Below are 22,322 nucleotides of genomic sequence, written 5' to 3'. Positions count from 1 at the left end.
ACTTCTATCGTCGTGGTGATGGCGGTGTGCGAGTGGTCGCGGGTATAATGGAGCGTGGGGGGATTGGTTCAGAGCCTGCTGAATGGGCGCAGAAAATAATGCATCTAAATGAAAGTAGGCGAAGAGAAGTGAAGAGTCGATCCAAGAAGTACGCGCGAACCCAGAAAAAGAGCGGAAATTCGAGCCTGCGATCCGTTGGTCACTGGGTCAGCGAAATGAAGGCTTCACACGCGAGGCGGTAGAAGGATGGAAAGTGGTGGGAGGGGCACGGAGCTGGAATGCAAATGACAGAAGGTGGCGGGGAGGAAGCAGAAGAGAAGAAGAAGCGGCCGAGGGGCTTATGGCGCACAGCAGAGTTTTGGACAGGCAAGAGAGTGTGTCCGGAAGAGTGTTGCGGCTTCTCTTGCTGCTACTACTTTTCTGCTTATAGGAGAGGAGGAAGAGGGATGGGCGGCAGGGGGGAGTGTAGGAAACATAAGGTGATTTTGTGTCGATGATACAAGCCACGCTGCTTGGATTTGGTCGCACACTTACCTGCACACAATGCCTGCACTCGGCGGCTGGATAGAATTCTTGGTATTCGCGGGGGATTGAGAGGATTGGCGATAATTACTTTGTCCCTACTTGCAGTAGCGGAAAGGGGTGTGAGAGATGGACGCTGGAAGAAGGGGGAAAAGAGAGTCAAAAGCACAGCGTCCGGGAGGTGGGCGATCACAGGATGAAGAGGAGTGAGAGCGAAGTCTCGGGTGTGAAGTATGAGAGGTGTGTGAGGTGGATGCGTTCTGGTTCAGGGCGGGGAGTGGAGGGGGGCAGGCAAGGGGAGGGGAGGGTGGCAGGGGTGCTTCAGGACAAGGGGTGTAGGGATAGGGGGGGATCGTGTGGTGGGCAGGGAATGAGGGCCTTACAGGTCTCGAATGGAACGGTGAGCATCCGCTGGACACGTTGTCAAGTAGCCGAAAGACGCGGCAACAGATGCTGTTTATCAACTTACATCATACCTCATATTCATAATCATAATAGTCATAATACTCAGAACGATAGAATGAAGCTGTCAAAGATAGGTAGGTGCGTGTTTATGTTCAGGTAGGGGATTCAGGTGGTCGTCGGTCTCAGTGACATGCCGAGATAGTGCGAGAGTCTGCGACGTTATGCCCACGGTGGCTCGAGAGGCAGGGTACTGATGAGTATCGGTTACCGCAGGGCCTCCCGTGTAAAGGCAAGGTTCCAAGGGTTTGGGAGAACAACCACATGGGGGGTTGGGTGTGTGTATTCAAGAACGATGGTGTGCGAGATCACAGACAACGATGACTAGTCTAAGAGATGGCGTCAATGGGAACAATAAGCAGATAAGCGGACGTGAGGAACAAGTGGAAAAGGGACTTACGATGAATACTTGGGGTTGAGAGGTGAGACTGAGACTGAAGGTCCTGGACTTGAGGTGAGTATGAGAGTGAGAGTGAAAGTGGATGAAGCAGAGAGAACAGACCATTACGCACAGAGCAGTGATGGCGCAGAGATGCAGCTTGCGCAAACGCGTTGCAGATACGGCAAGGCAAAGGCAGCCAGTGGTTCACTCGGCCGGCGCGGACGGCGGACGGACGGTGTTTTCGCGTGCCATTCCACTCAGATCGAGGATTCGTCTCACTCGAGATGTTACTGAAGACTGAGAATGGAAAGGAAAAAAAACGTCTGAGCATGGTCCCAAGGCAGGGATGCCAAGCAGCTAGAGCCTCAGGGGGCCAGGCCACATTACGCTTACTTGGGCGGGTCCGGAGATGTTCTCGGCCAATCATCGGTTGTGGTCAATGCAGGTACAATGTTCTTGCCGCGCTGCTTCGGGACGGTGCATTTCTGCATCTGCGCTTGCCTCTCGTGCCTCTCTGTTTCCCTCCCAAGAGGTATTCTACATGGCACAGTACTGGTATACGTAAGCATGGGAGTACTCGAGTACAAGGTTCTAGTCCGTCGTCGAGGGAAAGACTCACCGGACGCTCTTGTCAAATCGAGAAGGAAGATCACGAGCTTCGCTTCAGGTTAACCAAGGCAGGCGCCAGCCAAGTACCTAGTTTTCATAGCATCAAGATACAGCAGGTGGCCAGGTCGTGGGGAGATTCTCTTCTTCCATGGGCCCAATCGAAAACGATAACCCCGCCACGGGAACGAAGCCCAATGGCCCATCCGTCTCACCGACTCTGCCTGTCTTCCGAGTCTTGGCTTTTCCAGGTTCACTGAATCCCTCATCTTCTTTCCCGAATACATACTACTTTACTCCTTAGTGTAAACACCAGTGACCACCGCAGAATCGCGCTCACATCATTCCATCCAGACCCCCAAAAGTCATGATCCCGGCTTGGACGCGCGCTTCCTGGCTTGTCGCCGCCCTCCTTCTGTGGGCCTCGTTCCCGTTCCTGGGACACAAGGCCGTTGGAACGGGCTGGACGGCATCGCGCACCCACTAGGTTCCCTACCTTAATATCGAAAAAAGCCTACCTTATTCGGACAGTCGCAGTCTGGGATCACCGTCTTTGCCCGCCAATCACATCTACCGTGTTCGACTCCCGGGATCCACTCTCCTCCAGCTCAGCTTCATCGGACGCTGGCCGCATCAAGAGCTTAGACCGACAACGAGCCGCCTACGACGGTGGTTGACCATATCCGTACAACTAATTAATCGTCACGAAGCCAAGCCTTTTGGACATCTGCAGTCCATATTGCCATCACGGAGCATGCCGAAAGAATCCACACTTACCGACGGATACGGCTAATTCGCTTCTTCGTACAGCATCGTTCCCCTGGGCCCTGGCAGTGGTCATCCCACCGGGCCACCAGCAGTCAGATACGGCGAACCCTCTCCAACACAAAAACTTGTTGTCGATATTCAATATGCCATAGGGCACATAGCCATAAGGCGATGCAGGAAATCTCATCAGCCCCTTCCGCCTCACCACGGTCGCCTACGCCTCGTTGCTGTTTGGGCCACGTTTGGAACAAGGCTGGTCTCCCGCATCACATGTGGGTAATGAGGCCATAATCCTCCGCGGCCTACAAACTTCCAAACCGCCCAGTTGCACATCGATCCGCCCCCAGCCAACAGGCACAGGCAATAAGTCTTGATGAAAGCCACCTATTCCTCGAAATCCTCGTCAGTCGTCACCGTAGTGGCTCCCAAACAAGACAAGGGCAAGCTTCAGAATGCGATGCGTACCCTTGGCGGGGGTTCAGTTTTTGCCCGTCTGATTGGATCAAGAGTCGTTTCGGAGATGTAAAAGAGGGGCGTGCGTCTCGATTCGTCGCCTAAGCCCGTGTCACAGCTTGTTTCGCCAGGGATGTTTTGACACAATTCTGATTTCACAACTTTTCTCTCTTTCCTGTGTAGGATGTCAAGTCTCGACTCTCTCTCACTCTCGACTGCCTTTTCACTGATTGTGGCGCTTCATCGCTGCTACGGTACGCACACTTTGGCCCCTTCATCATCACGCCTTCGGAACAAAAAAATGTTAGTCATTTGAGTACGAGTGTACGACATTGCTTAACACACTTCAGCTCCTTACTCAGCGACGGAACCAACTCGGCTCCCCCCTCGGAAGCATCTGTCGAGACTTTGGATAACCTCGTTGGTCAACATCTTCTTCGCTCTTCCTAGCCAATACCTCGTCTATTCAGTCTCACAAACCACATGGCTTCAAACCCACACTCCCCCTTTTTCATATCTCACTCCCCCTTCTTACCGCCCTCCCGTCTCTTTTCACTGAAGCCGGAATATTCTTAGCACTCTCATTGGCTAGGATCCCTCGACTCGCCCTGCCCTGGATCGCATTTAGAGAGGCACCGGCTACACATTCGCCATCTGTCACCACGCGGCTGATTGCCAAACCTCTGGCTCGCCTCCCGCCGCACATCTCGTCCCGTCACCGCGCAGATTGATCCCCCGTCAACCACTCAACATCCTAGTGGAAGATCACTCACAATCTACGCACTCAGGGCCAGTTTAACGGAGCGGCATATGCAAAAATCAGTTCATATTTGAAGCTGCTCTACCCCTTCCCACCGCCAGCGTAGATCATTGGCAACCTCAAGCCAACTTCAATGGCAGGTTGCCGCTCGCTGCTTACGCAGAGGATGCCCCTCGTTGCCCCTACTTCAACTACCTCGAGACAGTCTTGTCAAGTTGTCAACCATTCGTTGACAAGACAAGCTCGCGGTTTGTCTTCTTACAAACCTATCTGGCCTTGCCCTTGGCTTACAAGGTGCTGGCGAGAGCGCATTTCGGCGAACTCAGTGAAGATCCTCATTGCATGCAACTGAAGCCGAAGTCATCTGTACTCGGCTACTCAAGAGCAAGCGCGTCCCACCAATCACACATTGCTAGATTATCAATCTGCCGCCCCTCTGAGAGGTTCCCCCTTCAGGTTGTTGCGGACTCTACTGCGTCAATCTGCATGCCATCATCAACCCAGCGGCTGAAGATCCCCACATTTCAAACTATGTCTCTACCAGCCTCATTCCATCTATCTGATACAGACTCAATAAGTGTGTATCTTCCAAGTCTCGGGAAATACTCTTAATTACATCCCGCATTCTTTAGCCTGTCAAGAGTTCACCTTATTTACTCGACAAGCAAGACCACCTGTTCACCACGGCCCATGAACTCCTCCGTCGCTCGACCAGTCCCTTGAAATCCAAACGACGCAAGCCCCTGTCTCCTGAACAGACTCCATTCCCACCTTTACAAAACACGCGATATTCACTCGACCTCTGCCCGACAGTGGGCACACCTCGAGTCGATCTACACGGCACGATTACCCGAAGCGGCGAGACACTGCCCTCTCCTTTGAACACTTCTCGAACGCGAGGCCCGTTTTCTTCCCTCCCACTGCACTGGGGACGATTGTTCCCGAACAATGGCCGTCTGGTATACCACCAGCAATCAAGCGCTCGACCTCAAATTATCAAGTTTCAAAACACACTAGCCTTGCCCTCTCCTAGCTAGCATTCGCCCTTTGCTCTCATCTGCGTGTCGAGATCCGCAAAGGGCACACGCTTGAAAGAGGGACGAAGGGCACAGGCTCCCGTCTTTCCTCGCCTCTGCCTACCCGGCCGGCCCTCTCGCATCTACCGACCGTTTTGAGTAAACCCGCCTCTTCTATCCTTCAAATGAAACCACGTGCCCCTTCCGCGGCTGGGAAAGAGCCGTACACACACACACGGATAACAGTACACATTACCGCTCTTCTGAGGTTAGTCGATTCGCTCGATTCATGAACACCTCTCCCGTTCCTGGAAGAATGGTCTCTCCATCGCCGCACACGTCCATCTCATCTTTGCCAGCGCCCGGCTACCTACGTAAAGGTAAACGATTCTCCTTTCATCCTCGGCTAAAGAGGGCCACCACCACTTCCAAACCGGGCCTCACACGTTTCGTTTGGACTGATGTCGTGCATGTTTGCTGGCCCTACAAGTTAGGGTAAGGAAGGATCCAAGCAACGGCGAGCCCGCAGGCCACCAGTCCTTTCTAAAGGCTGGTCCTAGTTCAAATTCTTTCCTGCAATGTCGTTTATGTGATGCATATGATAATGTTCCGGATACGATCCAATCTGCGCTCGTTACTGTTTACCTTGTTCTTGATAACGCGATCAATAAGGCATCTTGGCGTCGGATGATGTATGAATGGAAGGCTGAGGCTGTATCCGTACCCGTGGGCTGGTATCCTTCATATTGTGGAATCAGGACGGGAGATGTGCCCTGCCAAGGACGATCATCAGCCTTTGGTGAATCACTCTGATTACTATTCGTGATGCCATACCTTGCTTCAAGAATGATCCGTCTAGTAAGTCAATATATCATCTACGTGGATCGTTGCGGAAGAAGCGAGGCCGGAGAATGTCCAGCCCTACGTATTCAGCTGGATGTTATCACCCAATCTTCCGTCTCCTCCCTAAACACCATGTATCCTGTGTCCTTCTTTGACTGTTCACTCTTGTTGCGATGCCCAGCTGTGAACAGCATTCCCCCTAGAAGCAAGGCAGAACCTCTCTGGATTACGCCTCCAGTCAACATGCCGTCTATCAGTTCCCGTAAACTTGAGGTATCCCTCATCTCAGATTCATAGCAGAGATACATCATCATCTTTCCCACCCAGTACAAGAATGCGGCCGTGCAAGCAAGTAAGCCATTCTCGCACCGTCGCCGTTGACTAACGTATGCCATATGATGGTGCTTCAGGTACTTATTTCTCATACCTCGCGATGGGTTCTCATGGACTCTGCCGGTTCCGGTATCAGTGGCTTCGTGCATGAATCCTTGAAGATACAACATAGCGGCCCCCTTTCATGAAGCATCCTGCCCAACGCTAGAAATGTAACATCCCTATTCTCACGAATCTCATCGAGCTCCCCTTCTATTCACTGTACATAGATAAACATGCGAACTCACGGTGCCATCTATCCAGATCTCATCTCAAACCATCACCATGATCCTCGGATCCTCAGATCCCCGGGTCCTCGGAGCCGGCGTCCCAGCACACTCGACCCAGGCAGGTCAAACCGGCACATCTAGACCTGATGCCCTTGCCACGGGAGAGGTACTCCGGTGTGGGAGAGAATCGGAATGCATCGAAACACCCTATGAACGGGCCTTTAAACACGGCTCCCGGCAGTCAATGACCGCCGCTTAGGACAGGTTATCAATGTTACATTGACATCACTCGGTCTCATCGATCACTTACTCAGGTAGAAAGCCTGTCCGAGCCGCATCCTGGGCAACGGCATCTGCTCTAGCCAGATATTAACGACGACCGACCCTCGTCAGCCAAAAGTATTCCTCGTCATCCAAGCATCGAGGGTAGTTGGTAACCTACACTGGCTTTGAGGAACACCAAGCCTGGGACACGAAGACATATTATCACGGAAACAATGGGGTACGATGACTACCAGTCGTCTCTTCTGAGGTGTCAACCAAAACGTACGCAGCAATGCAGCGTCAATGCAGTAGGAACATGAAGCCTTGCCGTATGAAAACCCGTACGTGGTACCTGTGCTGCTAACTGTCTGATTGGTCCGCCTTCTATCCACATTGCCCGCGTAACCTCTTCTCGAGAATGCCAATCCGCCGTCAAGTGTTTTGTTTCGACGGCCGAACCGTCTTCTGTGTGCTGGTGAAACGAAAGAGATCCCAAACCGCAACGCAGAGCAATGACCATGACCTAATCGTACGCCAGAGCTGTCGAAGAGAGAGAGGAAAGCCGTCGCCTGTCATACTTGTCCAACCATCATGCCTCGAGCACCGTCTAAATAGCGTACTTGCGAGTCCACTCGCGAGCAGTGGCCTCGTATCTGGCGCGGTCCGTCTTGTAGACGTGTGCAATCTCGGGCACCAGAGGGTCGTCGGGGTTGGGGTCCGTCAGCATTGAGCAGATGGACAGCAAGACTATCACATGTTAGCACAGTGCCTACGTCAGGCTTGAGGTGAGCTATGAGATGACGTACCCTTGGAGATGGTCAACGCCGGGCTCCACTGGTCACGCAGAATATCTAAGCAAATGCTGCCGTTGGAGTTGATGTTGGGGTGGTAGATGCGAGTGGTGAAGTTGACTTTGGGCGGCTTGAAGGGGTAGTCGGTCGGGAAGTGGATGGCGAGGAAGAAGACGCCGCCAGAGTAGGGAGAGTCGCCCTGAACGTAAATGTTAGCCACATGCTTTGATTCTCGTCATTGTTTCCAGCTGATAGTTGGCTGGATCTCGGGTACCAGTGCCAGGTCCAGGTCCAACCAACAGAGCATTTGAGGGGGGGAATGGACTTACGGGTCCCATAATCGTCGCTTGCCAGTGGAACTATACGATTCCGGTCAGCTATTGTCTACATATCCCATCGTGGGCACTGAGAATCCGTGATCTCGTGCTCGGCTGAGTCATGATTCAAAGCATCACCACAGCGGGCTCTTATCGGGAAAGACGTAGTCGACGTACCAGATCTTCGCCGACGGGGCCGGCAGAGCAGGAAGAGGGCGGGTCACTGTCAAAGAAAAGAGGTCAGCATTGTGCATCTTTGGAATCGTACTCGTCGGCTTGATGCCGCCATCACCCTCAACATCAGTGGTCCGAATGAGCTGAAAAGTTGCAGCAGTCCTTGTTGAAGAAGACCCCGCTCTCGATGGCTCCACCTGACGTCTCGGGCTGCGACAAAAAGGCTGCGAGTTTAAATGACGAAAAGTGTGCAGGCAACTTACCGGCCGAGATCAGTGAGCTCCTTGTTAATGCGCTTAAGAGCCATTTTGAATGTGGTTTGTGGTTGGGGGTATCTAGAAGATGGTCGATCGCCGAAGCGCAAATGCTATGTTCTGTAGTTGTGAGGGGCAAAAGTCAGCGAAAGCGGTCGGCGGTGGTGGGCTTTTTTTGGATGCAGGTTGCGGGCAGAGGTGGGTGGAGGGGTGGTGGGCTGCACTGTTGCTGCTGCTGCTGCTGGCCTGCTGTAGTTTGCGTCGGCCGACAAAGCGAAACGGAGTGATTTGTGTCGAGGTGCGAGGAAATGCCAAAGGAACCAAGGCCGTGTTGGTATGACACTTGATATACATGTATGCCGAAGCCGAAGAGCATTCTCGATGTAGCCGGTGTCGATGCTGCAGCAGCAGCAGCAGCAGCAGGCGTCGTGGAAAGCGTGGATGTGACGGTCTTGGGTGCAAATCATGTGCTGATGGTGGTGGGGAGGGGCGTACAGTACCTGAACGAGGAAAGATTTATCCCCGAAGAAGATTCTCCCGAAAAGAAAAGAGCCCGATCGTGTGTATAAGGTCGTTCGGTATATCGCCCGTGAAGGATATTACGCGGTGTTCGTGGAGGAAATGATTCGCTTCGTGGCGGTCCCGTTACAGATTGATGTCGAGATTGAAATGGGGTGGGAGGGAAAGGAAGGAGAGAAAGGAAGTCAGCGGTCGGACCTGGCGAAAAATGACGGGAAGGGGTGAGTCGTGTGGTAACCTTAGGTAGGCAGGAGCCACTTTGGAGGGGAAAGGCAGGAAGTGGGAAGGAGGGGGGGAGCAGAGCGCCAAACCTAAGGCTTAAAGGAAGGCACTGAGGCTGCCCAGCGCGAACCATGGTTTCCATTCCCATCCCGTCAGGTTCGGGCTGCCGCCATCCACTTCCTTCCATTCACTGACACGACCGGGCAGGAAGGTAGCCGCCCGCAAAGTATCTTTTCCCCAAATCCACTCGCAAAGGTACTTGTTATTACTGGAATTGAACCCTGAATGGCCCTGAATGCACTGTTGCTTTCCACGGATTCCATTCGATTTGTGAGCGTCAAGAGAAGCAGGAGCCGGGCGCAGCAAATGCAGATGTGGCTGGTGACTAACGATTTATGATTGTTGATTGGTCATTACCGCATCAGTCTGTCCACCAGGGGATTGGGAGGTTGACAAACGATGACACCCATCAAGCATCTACTGACCTACGCAGTAAGGTATTCAGTCATCATTGGCCATTCACTCTGGAGCGTCAGACTCGGTTACCGGGCGACAGGTTTCATTCAAACAAAACAAAATGTGGTTCTGTGGCCACTTTCTTCCAGTTGTGAAGGACGCTCAGAGGATAGGTAACTTAACCTGTGCACCGTCACATCCTCACTGCACGCACAGCACCTGCAACACTAACTGATGACAATTGCTGACTGGTGGCGGTTCTGGTAATGCCACCCGATGACTCAGCAAGTGCATCAGCCTCACCAATTCCAACCCAGCCGAAGCGGTTCCCTGGTCTTCTACCAACACACCGGCCCAGACTTCAGAGTACCGGTACCTAAGCATATGCATCTACCTAGGTACCTTAGCATAGGCGCCAAAAACACCAAGCAATCGCGTAGTATCATCGATTGCTACCTGGATGGCAAATGGAAAGACATCTCATGCATCCTACCCAACTGGGTGATGGGTTTGGCCCTCGATGCCGTCGAACCAACAGCGACGCATCAATGCTCAAGCAAGAAAGCACCCCGGATTCCGAAATCAGCTCATCCTTCTGGGATATGGCGTACCTGAAACCTCGTACAACAGAACATATGCCGTTCTTCGACACTCATCATCCTCTTCGCGGCGGTCACTTTCTATCAACACCAGCTCCTCGCACTCTGCCTGCACTCTACATTTTGCATTTTTTGCATCTGCCATCCCATGGCTGTCCGCCGGCTACGGCGAATGACGTCCGGCTCTTAGGTGTCGCCCGAACCCGGTACGTAACTTGGGCACCAAGCGATGCCCAAAAACACATGTACCTCCCGAGCATCTCATCCCGGGTTTGAACTCTGCCGGGTGCTGCCGAACAAAGGGCCAAGGCATTGCCCTGGCATGTTTCAACCTTTCAACCCCAATCCGCACCCAGCCTGTTCCTATTCTTGTACTTGACCTCCCCTGCTCCGGCCTTTTCTTTTTTCCAGCAACAGTCCCTCCCCGGACAGGTCTCGCGATCATCAATTCCCACTCTCCAGATTGTGGCTGTGCCTAGCTACCAACAATCCCAACTAATGTCCCGATATCCTTCATTGCATGAACGACAGTCTGGGGAACCGCGTCTAGCACTCGGCAAGCACACACTATTCGGAACTAATTCCGGGTACTATTCAAGACGGAGGTAACACCTTGACCGCATCCCCATCTAAGACGGCTTCAGTCCATTGCGGAGGTAGTCCGCGACGACGTCATTCGCCGACACCGGGTCGTTATGTAATCATCATCTTCAATCGTTCAGCCAATCAGATACGACCCCTGTTGTGCCTCGGATGCTGCTCGGGAGAGCTCCTGGCGGGGAAGACGCCCCGTGCCCGGGCTTCAAGACCATGTTCCCGCCATGGTGGCGGCACGATTTCTCCCCAACCCACCGTGAGGAAGAGTCAATTGATCAGTAGTAGCCAGAATGTATCGCAACGCCTTGAGAACATGCGCGACACGATGCGCCGCAAAGCGTACCTTGCCCGCCGCGAGAACCTTCGCTTCCGCCTCCGATGGCCCGGTCTTCAACTGGGAGGATCCCTTGAACGCAAAGAACCTCCTGACTGAGGAGGAGGTCGCCATTTCTGAGACGGCTGAGCGATACTGCCAGGAGCGCATGCTGCCGCGTGTCCTTCGTATGTCTTCCCTTGCTGGTACCTTGCTGGTAACTTCCATGGCTTACACTGACCACTCTCCATAGAGGCCTACCGCGACGAGCAATATGACCAAAAGATCCTTGAGGAGATGGGCGAACTGGGGCTCCTCGGAGCAACAATTGAGGGCTATGGATGCGCCGGTGTCTCTACTGTTGCCGGAGGACTCATCACAAAGGCCGTTGAGAGAGTCGACAGTGGCTACCGTTCCGGCATGTCCGTCCAGTCGTCGCTGGTCATGGGTGGCATCGCGGAGTTCGGTACCGAGGAGCAAAAGGAGAGATTCCTGCCAAAGATGGCCACAGGAAAGATGCTCGGCGCGTTTGGTTTGACAGAGCCCAACCACGGCAGCGACCCCGGCTCCATGGAGACGACGGCCAAGCCTCACCCGACCAAGGAGGGCTACTACTCTCTTTCTGGTGCCAAGACGTGGATCACAAACTCGCCCATTGCCGATGTGTTGATGGTCTGGGCGAAGCTACAAGAAACGGGCAAGATCAGAGGGTTCCTAGTTGAACGGTCCCAGTGTCCGCCCGGTACTCTCGAGACACCAGCTATCAAGAACAAGAATGGCCTGCGAGCCTCCATCACAGGCATGATCCAGCTCGACGACGTCCCCGTCCCTAAGGAAAACATGTTCCCCTCGGTCGAAGGACTGCGAGGCCCATTCTCGTGCCTCAACAGCGCGAGATACGGTATCTCCCTGGGCGTCATTGGTGCCCTTGAGGACTGCATTGCCCGCGCCAGGACGTACTCACTCGAGCGAAAGCAGTTTAAGGGTAACCCCATCGCTAAGTACCAACTCGTACAGAAGAAGCTGGCAGACGCTGCGACGGACGCGGCCTACGGTACCGTGGCCGCGATCCAGGTCGGCAGACTCAAGGACGAGGGCAAGGCGACGCCCGAGATGATCAGCATGGTCAAGCGCCAGAACTGCGATCGGGCGCTGCAGAATGCGCGCGTGCTGCAAGAGATCTTTGGTGGTAATGCTGTCAGTGACGAGTATGGCATTGGCCGTCACGTCGCCAACCTTTTCGTGACGCAGACGTACGAGGGACAGAGTGACATTCACAGTAAGTTGCTCCCGTGGCCGTATGCTTTTGGGATATCCGTCACTAACCTAAGAAACAGGTCTCATCTTGGGTCGCGCCATCACTGGTATCCAAGCCTTCGTGTAATAATGTGAGATGTGAAAATGTGGTCTTGTATATTACCTTGACGCCGGGGAACGGGTACGGTGGATCAAAACATACAAATCTTGAATGAGAAACTTGCGAAAGCTATGCCCACTATTAAAATCGGCCTTGCTTGCGATGCAATGCATCTTGGGTGGGAGTACATCATGACCATGACATGCTTTTGACCTTGCTATTCTTAAATATCGAATGATGCACTAATCTTGTGGAAATCCAGAACATTGCGATATCTTTGATAATCACGGTTTTACTCGGGATAAAGTCTATCAGATTCATCCCATTCGCAGGCGTCCTCAATCTGCCAATGCGCTAAAGTCCTGATGAACTGGCGTGGATGCTCATCCTTCATGGGGCTAGTAGCCTAGAGGTAGGACTAACTAGTAGGACTCAATCACGCACAATCGGTCTCACAGCCTCACTTCTGACTGTTATTGAAGCCACCCTCCACAGGTACATGTACCTAGCTGAAGTTGCCTTTATTGAATTCTGTCTTTTTCTCTAGAAAATATAACCATCTAAACTCGATCATTTCTTTCAATTCCCTTCTTTTGCCAGACTCTTCCAGCACAAACAAATCTGCGCCACCAATTTCCTAGCGCGGATCTGCGTATCGCAGAACCGAGATCTCTAAAGAGCATTACGTAGTATCTTCCGTGGCCTCATCACCTCAGAACTCCCATCCCACAACGCCATGCGTCTGTCTCTTTTGCGGTAGCACTACGAAGCAAGTTGAAACCCAAGCAATGCCATCTCTACCCCTAGAACCAGACGCCGCAACTGAGACGGTTGACTGGGCCCAGCGGTGTCGACTGAGAACCTGCCTCGGCGTTCTCTCTGGCGAGGTCTCTGCTTCAGCTGGGACTAAGCTGTCCTGTAGATGTCCGAATCCGCTGGTCTCGAGGGATCTCAGCACGTTAGGGTGGGGAGTGTTCATTGGGGATGATAGGAGGGATCAGGAAAGGGGGTTTTTGGATTGGGTCTTGGAGTGGTGGAGGGATTTGAGAGAGGTGTTGGGAGAGGATTGGAGGAGGGGAGGGATTTGGGATTCTGGAGTTTTGTGAGGGTTTGAATAGAAGGGAGTTGGTCGTTGTTGGCAAGGTTGTTCTATCTACGGAACGAGTGTGGGATCTGCGTGAGGAAGCACGTAACAGAGTTTCTAATGATAATCCTGTTTGGTGACAATATTTTCGTGTATAGAAGACGCCAAGTGATGAAATTGAAACTCTAGGTACACGATATACCATGAAATTTCGGCTTTAATTAGGCAAATGTTGCAACTTGCTCCTCTGGCCCCTTGAGGTTTGTCCTTCAAACTTGGCTACTCTGTAGCCAAACATTAACCTAACTCGCACGTTCGTTTCAAACTAAACGCAGACTCAGAGTTATCCGATAGTTGTACGCAGTCGAACTACTTCGAAAAGAGAATAGATGTTGCTTGTATTGGTAGACGGATACGCCATTGTTGAAATGAGCAGCTAGCTATCTACGTGTCCATGCAACACAATCCCGAAAGAATTGGAATGGTGAAAGCTGTATACTAGAAAGTAAAGAGAAATTGTGACGGGGAAATATGATCATGACGTGGTCTTGGTGAGATCAGGGAGATGAGTGGATTGCAGCCTGTACGCCTCTCCTGACCTGAGTCCTGACCAACCCCTTGATTAAGATTCTACTCAAACTTGTAGGCATCGAACTTGGCGGGGATCTCATCCGAGCTTCCGCCGTTCTCCCAGATAGAGATACTGTTGGTGACAAAGACGTTAGTAAATGTGACAATGGAAGGGCTGGGAAAGGAGACAAGAGGAGCTTCGATCCAGGAAGATGAAGGACATTATAGCTTACTAGAAGAAGAGAACCCAATGTCAGTATATATGAACTTCAGAGGACAGATAATATCAAATACACGGATGTACTTACCAGTTCAGTGTAAAGAGCATCATCAAGACCAGTCATGTTATACTTGGGTCCGTTCTCAAAGACCATCAAGTTGCCCTTCGCAACGGAAGTGCAGCCCCCGGCAGAAGCGGCGCAGGTGCCATCCTCAGTGGCGCTCTCATCGCGCTTCTTGGAAGCAAACACATAGTTGCCGCCAGAGTAGGTGCTCCCGCCGCAGCAGACATTCTGCGCGCCGTTGGACTGGGCGACGTACTTGACGTTCTTGCAGTCGCCGCCGCTGAAGGCGCGGCCGATGATTCTCCAGTTGGTTGGGATGGCGCGGAAGCCGATGCTGCGGAAGGTGTCACCAGAGGAGCGGACGCAGCAGTCATTTGGGTTGGCGTTTGTGCAGACGATGTAGTCGCCGCCGCCGCACTTTTCGTTGTTCTTGTAGCCGTAGATATCGATGGCCGAGACGGTGGCGATGAGGCCGAGGAAGATCTTGGAGGCGTACATTTTTGGATGGAGCGAGGTGACGATAGGAGTTACTGAATATAGGTTAAGAGTTGTCTTGTTTCGTGAGTGACGTGAGTAGATTGATGTGATGATGATGGAGAAGAGATGAGAGCTTTTGAAGTGAACTATGTCAACCTTTTATAGAAGGTTCTCAAGCCTCGAGACATGACTTATTGTTCCGGAAGTCCGAGGAAGAGCTGATGTCAACTCGATAGGCCATAGTCGTCATCCCAGTCACTTTCTGGATAGCTTCGCCCGATGCTAGTGCCAACTTCGTATTGCCACGGTATCCATGACCATGAACCTAGGCTCTGGGGAGGAATACAACAATAGTCTATCACCACCACAGGTCTATGCTATTGTGGACCAGGCTCTTGTGTTGCAAAGCACTTAGACTAGAACATGACCGATCGACATATCCACAACTGCTTTCAATACCTTGTTCTAGTGAGTATGCACCTCGATTAATCGACCTGACTTAGAATACTCATTGCCACACCAGGGATCCTTTGATTGGAAGTCAACCTGAGAAGCAAAGGTCCCTTACCATCGGCTCAACGGAAAATGTAAACGAAGTAAGCAAGATGGACCGGGCCGTCCCCTATACGAGCCAATCAACTCGCGTACGGAGCAAATGTAGCGCGGGAAAGTGAGGTAAGCTTACTTGCATAAGAGCCAAACTTCAACGACAACACCCCACTCCGGCTGCTTTCCGTCCAAGCGAAGAACTGAGCCTTGTTGTCTCTGCCCTACATGCAGGGGACTGTGTTCTCTTTAAGCTAGTGCTCGTTTACCTGGCGGCTCAGCAGAACTTATGCCCGTTTCATTACGTGCTTACTAATAGTTAAAGTATGAAGTCTGCCTATGAGGCCGGGGGTCTACATATGTCCAAGGTTAATATACTATTACCTGATACTTGCTAGATACTCGAACGTAATATCATAACATGCAATTGTGTTAGGGCTAAACTCTGAGCCACTAGCCCTTGACACCCCGTGAGTGACATGTCAGCTGAAGCGCTTCACTTTGCGCTCGTCTCAGCCCACCGCTGTCGATCCTCGGTGTAACATCGTCATGATTTGATTACAGTTCACTCGAAATTCGGGCAAAGTATCAAGGATATAGTATGGGTATTGAGCGTTTTGGGTGAAGCTGACGCAGGATTCTACCTGCAAAGCACAAAAGGCCTCGTGAACCTTGATCTGTGCCACCGTAATGCTTGGAGAAGGATCGCATAGGCGACTTTCATCACTTATAGGCGCCTCGCTTCAGGCATCGGGCAAAGCTAAGAATAAAAGAGACATATTTTTCACAGCCTTGTGTCACCATGAGTCGTAGAAGGAACACCCCGGCGGACTTGTCGAGGTATACTACTCCTTTTGGCCTCGATAAAACGACAACCATGCTTGTCTAGACCACTATTACGTAGGAAGAACTAGTTTTATGCTCGACCCAAGAGAACCATCTACATAGTAAAAGTCCCCTCACTCAGAGCCGGTAACGCCCTCCAGGATCGGGCAATCTGGCAGGTATTGTCTAATTCTACCAACAAGCTTGTAAAGAGATTATTTATCAGACTTCAATCGTCCAAGTCATCCATGTAGCTCTTACAGATGACAAAGACTCCATACCAAGGTCTTATAACTCCTGGCACTTCCTTTGGAAGCCAAATTCCTTCGAATTGGAATTATACTGCGTAAATATCAAATTTGCGTAAGGTAAGAGTTTTCCATAGAAGATGAAGGAGATAATAGAAGTTTAGTGAAGTGGCGTAGTCGGAGATGGCGAGCAGATGCACCAGAACAAGGTCAACGTCCGCGGATGGCGGGTGTAGCAGCAAGTAAGACGAAGTTGGAGATGGCCTTGAATTGGGTTACTCTTCCTGGGGAAGTTGGTATACACATGGGCTATGGGCGTCATCCGGCACCCGGTCACCGGTGGGATACGAGGAAAACCGACTCCGTACCCTGGCCTATCACACGGTTCCACAATGCGCTGTCTCCCAGTGTCCTCTCCACCCCTGCGATGTTTTCTTCCTTGGTGCCATTGCTGTCGATCTGAGGTTTTGTCAGAAGGGTTCCAGTTGTGGATGCAAAGAAAGGCGGTAATGCTTACATCGACTAGCAATCCTGCTTGACGGTAGTGTCGTTCCACTGGCGGTCCTTCCTCCAAGTACTCTGCGAACCGCTTCGTGAACTTCTCGCCGCTGTCGTTCTTGTCGCGGCCACGCGCGAGGTATCTCGCTTCTGCGTTCTCTTTGGTCACATTGAGTGACAAGACGATGTCGGGTTTAGGTTGACCCTCCTGCTCGAATTAGCCGTTTGTAGCCCACATGTTTGGGCTATATCCGCATCAACATACCAACGGAAGGCGTTCTTGAAAGGGCCACTGCGCCCACGAGGCAAGCTGCTCCTCGCACCTTGGGAATCCGTCGATCAATATCCCGTTCAACCCATCTCGCCGCACTGCATCTTCGATGGCAATGCCCAGGAATGGGTTCAACTCCGTGGACGTGAGGAATCCTTGGTTGTCTAGCTTATCTTGAATCGTAGCGGCGAGAGGCGTCTGGCGGTTTGCTTCATCCTTCATCCAGGTCCGCAGATTATCTCCCACTGAGAAGTGTAACAGGTCATTCTTGCGGGACAGATGGGTGCAGATCGTGCCTTTCCCCGAGCCGGGAGCTCCTATCACGATGGTGAGCGGGCTTGCATCCTATCTACCGATTAGGACCGATAGGTGACCAACCGAGAACGAATATGACTGCAAACTTCCGTCTATTCGGAGCCGTGGTGGTGCCCATGGTGATGAGGCCGGTGAGTTGTTTGCTCGTATGGGTGACGTTGGCAGTGTGCTGGCAGGTCTAATAACGTCGGAAGGGAAGGTGCATCATCCCCGTCCCATGTCGCAGTTGGACGGCCGTGATGGCCTACGAAAGCTGTCTCATTACATAATCTCTTGTGATACCGGCATTTGAGGGGTTAATCAGTAAGTCCTCTGTGTTGATTGGAAGCCCTAAACTCTAAAAATACCCGACTTCGTTCAAGTTGGGCTTCACTGGGTGAACCTCAAAATTTGTTCAATACACTGCTGCCGTATGTGTCAATATTTGCAGTGAGACTACATCTAGAATCAACAAGGAGAACCTATGAGCCCGACATCATGGGAATCCTAACTATTGCCGCCCAGACGGCGCTATCAACCTTTTCGACGATACCTCCCTTCTTATGGGTCATGTGTATTGCTGTGCTAGCAATAACCTACTATTTTTCACTACGCCGCCACGCCGACACATCCCGCTCTCATCGATCGAAGACAGCCGTCACCCAGGAGTCAAAACCCAAGCCTCCAGTGGACGACCCGGACGCACCTGTCTCTGTCAATTATTTCCCATCCCGCGAATGCAACTATGCCTGCGGATTCTGCTTCCACACCAACACCTCAGGCTACATTCTTTCTTTGGACGAAGCCAAGCATGGCATGCGTCTTTTGAAGGGCGCAGGCATGCGTAAGCTCAATGTTGCCGGCGGCGAGCCATTCCTTCATCCGAAATTCCTGGGCGAGCTGCTGCGGTACTGTAAGGAAGATTTGGACATCGAAAGCATAAGCATCGTCAGCAACGGAAGCAAAATCCAAGAGAAGTGGCTCCGCGAGTACGGCCGCTATCTGGACATTCTGGCGATCTCTTGTGACTCGTTTGTCCGCGAGACGAATAAGGAGATCGGTCGTGGGGAGAATGGCGGAGCGGAGGGAGAAAAAGACCATATCGCACAGGTATTCCGCATTGCCGAGTGGTGCAAGGTGTACAACATCATGTTCAAGCTCAACACTGTTGTCAACATCTATAACTGGAACGAGGACATGGCAGACACGATTGCCCTGTTGGCACCGTTCCGATGGAAGGTTTTCCAGTGCCTGATTGTAGAAGGCGAGAATGAGGATGAGACGCGGGTGCGTGACGCAAGAAAGTTTCTCATCTCGGAGGAGCAATGGCAGACGTTCTGCGGGAGGCACGAGCACCTGCCTTGTTACGTGCCCGAGGACAATGAGACGATGGCTGGTAGCTATTTGCTGCTGGACGAAAAGCTGCGCTTCCTCGACAAGGGCAATGGGCCGATGAAGAAGAGCGAGTCCTTGCTTGATGTTGGAGTGAAGAAGGCCATGCTGCAGGTGGCTTGGGACAAGAGCGCGTTTGATAAGAGAGGCGGTGTCTACGAGTGGCGAAAACCGCAAGGTGGAAACGCCGAAGGAGGTTGTAATAGCGAGAGTAAGAAGGAATTAGAGTGGTAAGTGGTAGGCGGATCGTGGATTGCGTTATGTTCACAATTCATAAGGAGGTGGGCTTAAGGCTAGCCGCACGGAAACTGGTAAAGCAGCCCGCCGCGCAGATTGGAAATCGATGTCAAGGTGAAAGACAGGCCTCGATTGACATTGAGGCCATTAGATCACGTATCTCATCTGAATCACCTCGTCTGATAATAGACTCCAAAGAGCAATTGGTCGGATGACATTTATAACATGGCTGTCAATGCGCTCAGATTCAAGGATTCCATGGTAGACCATAGTTCCTAGACCACTCCATCTCTTAGATCTCCATCCGACTTGGAAATTTCCTTAAAAGGTACTTTCTCATTCATGGATATTTAGGGGTACTTTGGCTAGACATGGCCTGTGATCCTGCTCTGCCTGGTCGAGTTTAGCCCGGCGAGTCCTTTTGCAGGAAATAAGGCCGGATTTCTTCCCAAATTTTGGTTTTGAATAACCGACAGCGAGATTTTGAGGAGACGGAGACTTTTTACATCTTTAGTGCTGCCTTCAGTAGGTAGCCGAACATCTTGAGTTGCAAAGATTCTCCCTTCGGTATTACCGCGACCCTGATCGCAATCCTAGCGGTCAGCAAAAAGTTCTAGTGCCTGGCAGACAAAGTCTCGCAACTGCAAAAGAAAATTGCAGATATAGGACTATGCGAAGTCTGTTGAGGAATGCCAATATCCTGACCGTGCCTATCGCACGCTTGCCAAGACAGGTTAGCCAGAACAAGCTTTGCGGCTCTCAACCGTACGATTAATTCTGGAAGGTTGACGATCGCGTTCCTCTAAAAAGTACATTGCTTGAGATTGGATAGCGACTTGGCCAGAGCTCACTGTGGTCTAGGGTTCTCTTGCTGAACAGAATAGAGAAGTCACCGCATCGTAGGGGCGCAATTTTAAGACAGTTTCTGCTATCACGAACCCATGTACCCTAAGCTTAGTGTCGACTCATTGGTTGAAGAGACGGTGAATATACGACGCAACCGAGCCTTCAGGCAGACTGATATAGCACAAAATCGGACGGGCTCGATAGTATATAAACCAAGCTGGTAGCTTCTGCATCTGCGAATGAAAATCTCATAACCGCACCAGTTCATTCTCATCTTCGGCGATTCAACTCCTACCTTCACGAGTCCAACCGTTTCAAGCACCACTTCAACAATGAATATCCTTCTTCAACTCTCGCTTCTTCTCGGCGCCGCATCCGTCGTCTCAGCTGGCTGCCCATGCTAAGCCAATGAGCCCAAGTCGTGCATATGTTCCCTAAGATGGAATGCTGAGTCTCTGTTTAGTGGAAGGTGCACAGATAGCGCCGGCAACGGCTGCAGAAAGGGCGAGATCAAGTATCAATGGCTTGTGGCTCAAAACTATTGCTGCCGCGAGCCCGGATTTGAGACCGTGAAGTGCTGGAGCGCTTGCTAGGCAAGTCTTCGTTTGTGTAAGCTCTCAAATCACTGATGAGACTGAACTTCTCATCGTGGCTCTTCAACTTTTCTGACCGTATCATTTCAGACAGGAGATAGGTCTCGTGTTGTCAAAGTTCTGCTTTGGGCTAAGTTGGTTCGAACGAGAAGATTATGGTTCATGTCGTAGTTACCATAAATCTGAATTACAATTGCCATCAGCTATGTGCCCTCCCAAGAACGGACAGCTTTTCCACCTTCAAGAGTTCCGCTTTGATGTTGATGGGATTATCCGAGCGAGCTACCCCTGGCCCACTTTCACAAGTCAATACTCCTCCTGACGAGGTCAAGCCGCAGTATTGTACACCATCCAACACAAAACAACTACAGACTAGTCACAGAAGCAGCCACATGGACTGACACACCGTGCCGTTCGCTCCCTCTTGAGTCAAGTTTGAACCTGCTAACTTTGGCTCAGATGCTGGCGGAAACTCATGGAGAGCCTGTTTAAATAGCAAGTTGCAAATTGCCACTGTCTCCCTGCACTCATACATGGGCGACTCACTCGGACAAACCTGATGCGATCGGCGATTGATTCTACCGAGCCCGGAGAATGGGTTATACACGTATTCAATTCCTGTCGACTCATGAAAACCAACTCTCCGGCAGTAGTCTTTACACGCCCGTCAAAGCCGGTTTTCCGGTTAGATATTGGGACACAAACTCTATTTCGTCCCACCGAAACAAGGAGTGCCAAGATCCCCCCAGTTCATCTGGTCGGTATTATATCGGGAGTTTCCCGAACGGAGGGATTACTTCCTGCGACTTCTTTAGGAAAGAATTCTAGGCCAGTGCCGGCGGTATTTACTGGTCAGTAGCCATCAAAGGACGGGACGATCGGTCATCCCCGGGCAAAGCGAGGGCGGTCATGAATCGTGATGCTCATGAGGCGTGGATGGGCCCCTATGCGCCCATGGTATTGCCTTGTGGTCTCCCCTGCGACAAGTTTTCAGGGGCCTAGAGATAAAACAGCAGTCAGAGGGTTGAACTTTATTCACTACGACTACAACTGGAAGATCTCTCTTATGATTCTCGTCTCTTGCACTCAAGCACCGTGATCGTTAGGAGGTACTGGGGCAGGATTTCTCCGTAGGGACGCTTGTAGCATGATTCGATTTAACTATTGGAAGCTCCGGCCATTTGTTTGGAGTCCTTAGAGCGTATCATGGTGCACAGCCTCCTTTACGTAGAAGCGTAGAACGTGATGCGCTCTTTAGGCGGTCTGGCGTACGGCATAGCCCAGCCGAACGCGAGGAAGTCGTAGTCTACGAAACGGAACTTTTGCAATGATTCGATACAAGTTGCGTGCGCTTATGCGTTCCCCATCGAGCATGGCGGCATAGCGGTCCACTAATGGAGCTATTCATAAGTCAGTCGTGAAGTTCCACCTACCATTATAGATGAATCTCGTATAAAGGGCAAAGGATCCTACCGTAGTTTCATGTGTTGTCCAGAACAACCATCACTCAAGTCTCAACTTCTTTTTCATTTCCAAAACATTCTCCATCACAACCACCATCGCTAAAATGAAGTTCCAACTCCTTCCTCTCGTTGCTCTCCTCGCAGCTCATGCCTACGCGGCATGCGGCCCTGACGAGACCGAGCTCTTCGACCTACAGGTTACCACTGGCACAAGTCAATGTTCCAACTTTGGCTGTTTTAAAGCTTGGACTTTCCCCGACGGAAGCGGTTCATGCAACGGTTGCACACAATCAGTCTCTAATGACCACATTCGACCACTCGGCGGCAGTTACTGCTGCAAAGGACCCCTCACAGGCCAGACCAACACCTGCATTACTGGGTGCCCCGCAGGTTAGACTACTTTCTATCATAATTCGT

General features: G+C 51.6%; 7 protein-coding genes across 7 annotated transcripts; 4 read left to right on the top strand and 3 right to left on the bottom strand.

Moving 5' to 3' along the window:
• Positions 1-7,285: 7,285 nt before the first annotated feature.
• Positions 7,286-8,267, bottom strand: CABS01_07564 (ubiquitin-conjugating enzyme; the record flags this gene model as incomplete). The annotated part of the gene is made up of 5 exons (XM_060540926.1): positions 7,286-7,425; positions 7,485-7,668; positions 7,799-7,828; positions 7,964-8,009; positions 8,224-8,267. 5 exons carry the CDS (start codon positions 8,265-8,267, stop codon positions 7,286-7,288), a joined length of 444 nt encoding a protein of 147 aa, XP_060403094.1.
• A 2,630-nt stretch (positions 8,268-10,897) lies between these two features.
• On the top strand, positions 10,898-12,304 carry CABS01_07563 (acyl-CoA dehydrogenase domain-containing protein; the record flags this gene model as incomplete). The annotated part of the gene is made up of 3 exons (XM_060540925.1): positions 10,898-11,108; positions 11,174-12,199; positions 12,258-12,304. 3 exons carry the CDS (start codon positions 10,898-10,900, stop codon positions 12,302-12,304), a joined length of 1,284 nt encoding a protein of 427 aa, XP_060403093.1.
• A 761-nt stretch (positions 12,305-13,065) lies between these two features.
• CABS01_07562 (uncharacterized protein) lies at positions 13,066-13,383 on the top strand (the record flags this gene model as incomplete). Its single annotated transcript, XM_060540924.1, has 1 exon — positions 13,066-13,383. The coding sequence occupies one exon, from the start codon at positions 13,066-13,068 to the stop codon at positions 13,381-13,383; it is 318 nt and encodes a 105-aa protein (XP_060403092.1).
• Positions 13,384-13,991: 608 nt separating this feature from the next.
• On the bottom strand, positions 13,992-14,713 carry CABS01_07561 (uncharacterized protein; the record flags this gene model as incomplete). The annotated part of the gene is made up of 2 exons (XM_060540923.1): positions 13,992-14,048; positions 14,240-14,713. 2 exons carry the CDS (start codon positions 14,711-14,713, stop codon positions 13,992-13,994), a joined length of 531 nt encoding a protein of 176 aa, XP_060403091.1.
• A 1,931-nt stretch (positions 14,714-16,644) lies between these two features.
• Positions 16,645-17,513, bottom strand: CABS01_07560 (adenylate kinase; the record flags this gene model as incomplete). The annotated part of the gene is made up of 4 exons (XM_060540922.1): positions 16,645-16,770; positions 16,829-17,017; positions 17,075-17,397; positions 17,459-17,513. 4 exons carry the CDS (start codon positions 17,511-17,513, stop codon positions 16,645-16,647), a joined length of 693 nt encoding a protein of 230 aa, XP_060403090.1.
• Positions 17,514-17,872: 359 nt separating this feature from the next.
• CABS01_07559 (uncharacterized protein) lies at positions 17,873-19,000 on the top strand (the record flags this gene model as incomplete). Its single annotated transcript, XM_060540921.1, has 1 exon — positions 17,873-19,000. One exon carries the CDS (start codon positions 17,873-17,875, stop codon positions 18,998-19,000), a length of 1,128 nt encoding a protein of 375 aa, XP_060403089.1.
• Positions 19,001-22,009: 3,009 nt separating this feature from the next.
• Positions 22,010-22,300, top strand: CABS01_07558 (uncharacterized protein; the record flags this gene model as incomplete). Its single annotated transcript, XM_060540920.1, has 1 exon — positions 22,010-22,300. The coding sequence occupies one exon, from the start codon at positions 22,010-22,012 to the stop codon at positions 22,298-22,300; it is 291 nt and encodes a 96-aa protein (XP_060403088.1).
• Between the last annotated feature and the right edge of the window lie 22 nt (positions 22,301-22,322).

The sequence above is a fragment of the Colletotrichum abscissum genome (assembly GCF_030869225.1).
Source record: "Colletotrichum abscissum strain IMI 504890 chromosome Unknown Scaffold_16.1, whole genome shotgun sequence".
NCBI classification, from domain to species: Eukaryota; Fungi; Ascomycota; class Sordariomycetes; order Glomerellales; family Glomerellaceae; genus Colletotrichum; species Colletotrichum abscissum.
Note: the sequence above shows the minus strand (reverse complement) of the source record. Positions and strands in the feature narration are given on the sequence as shown.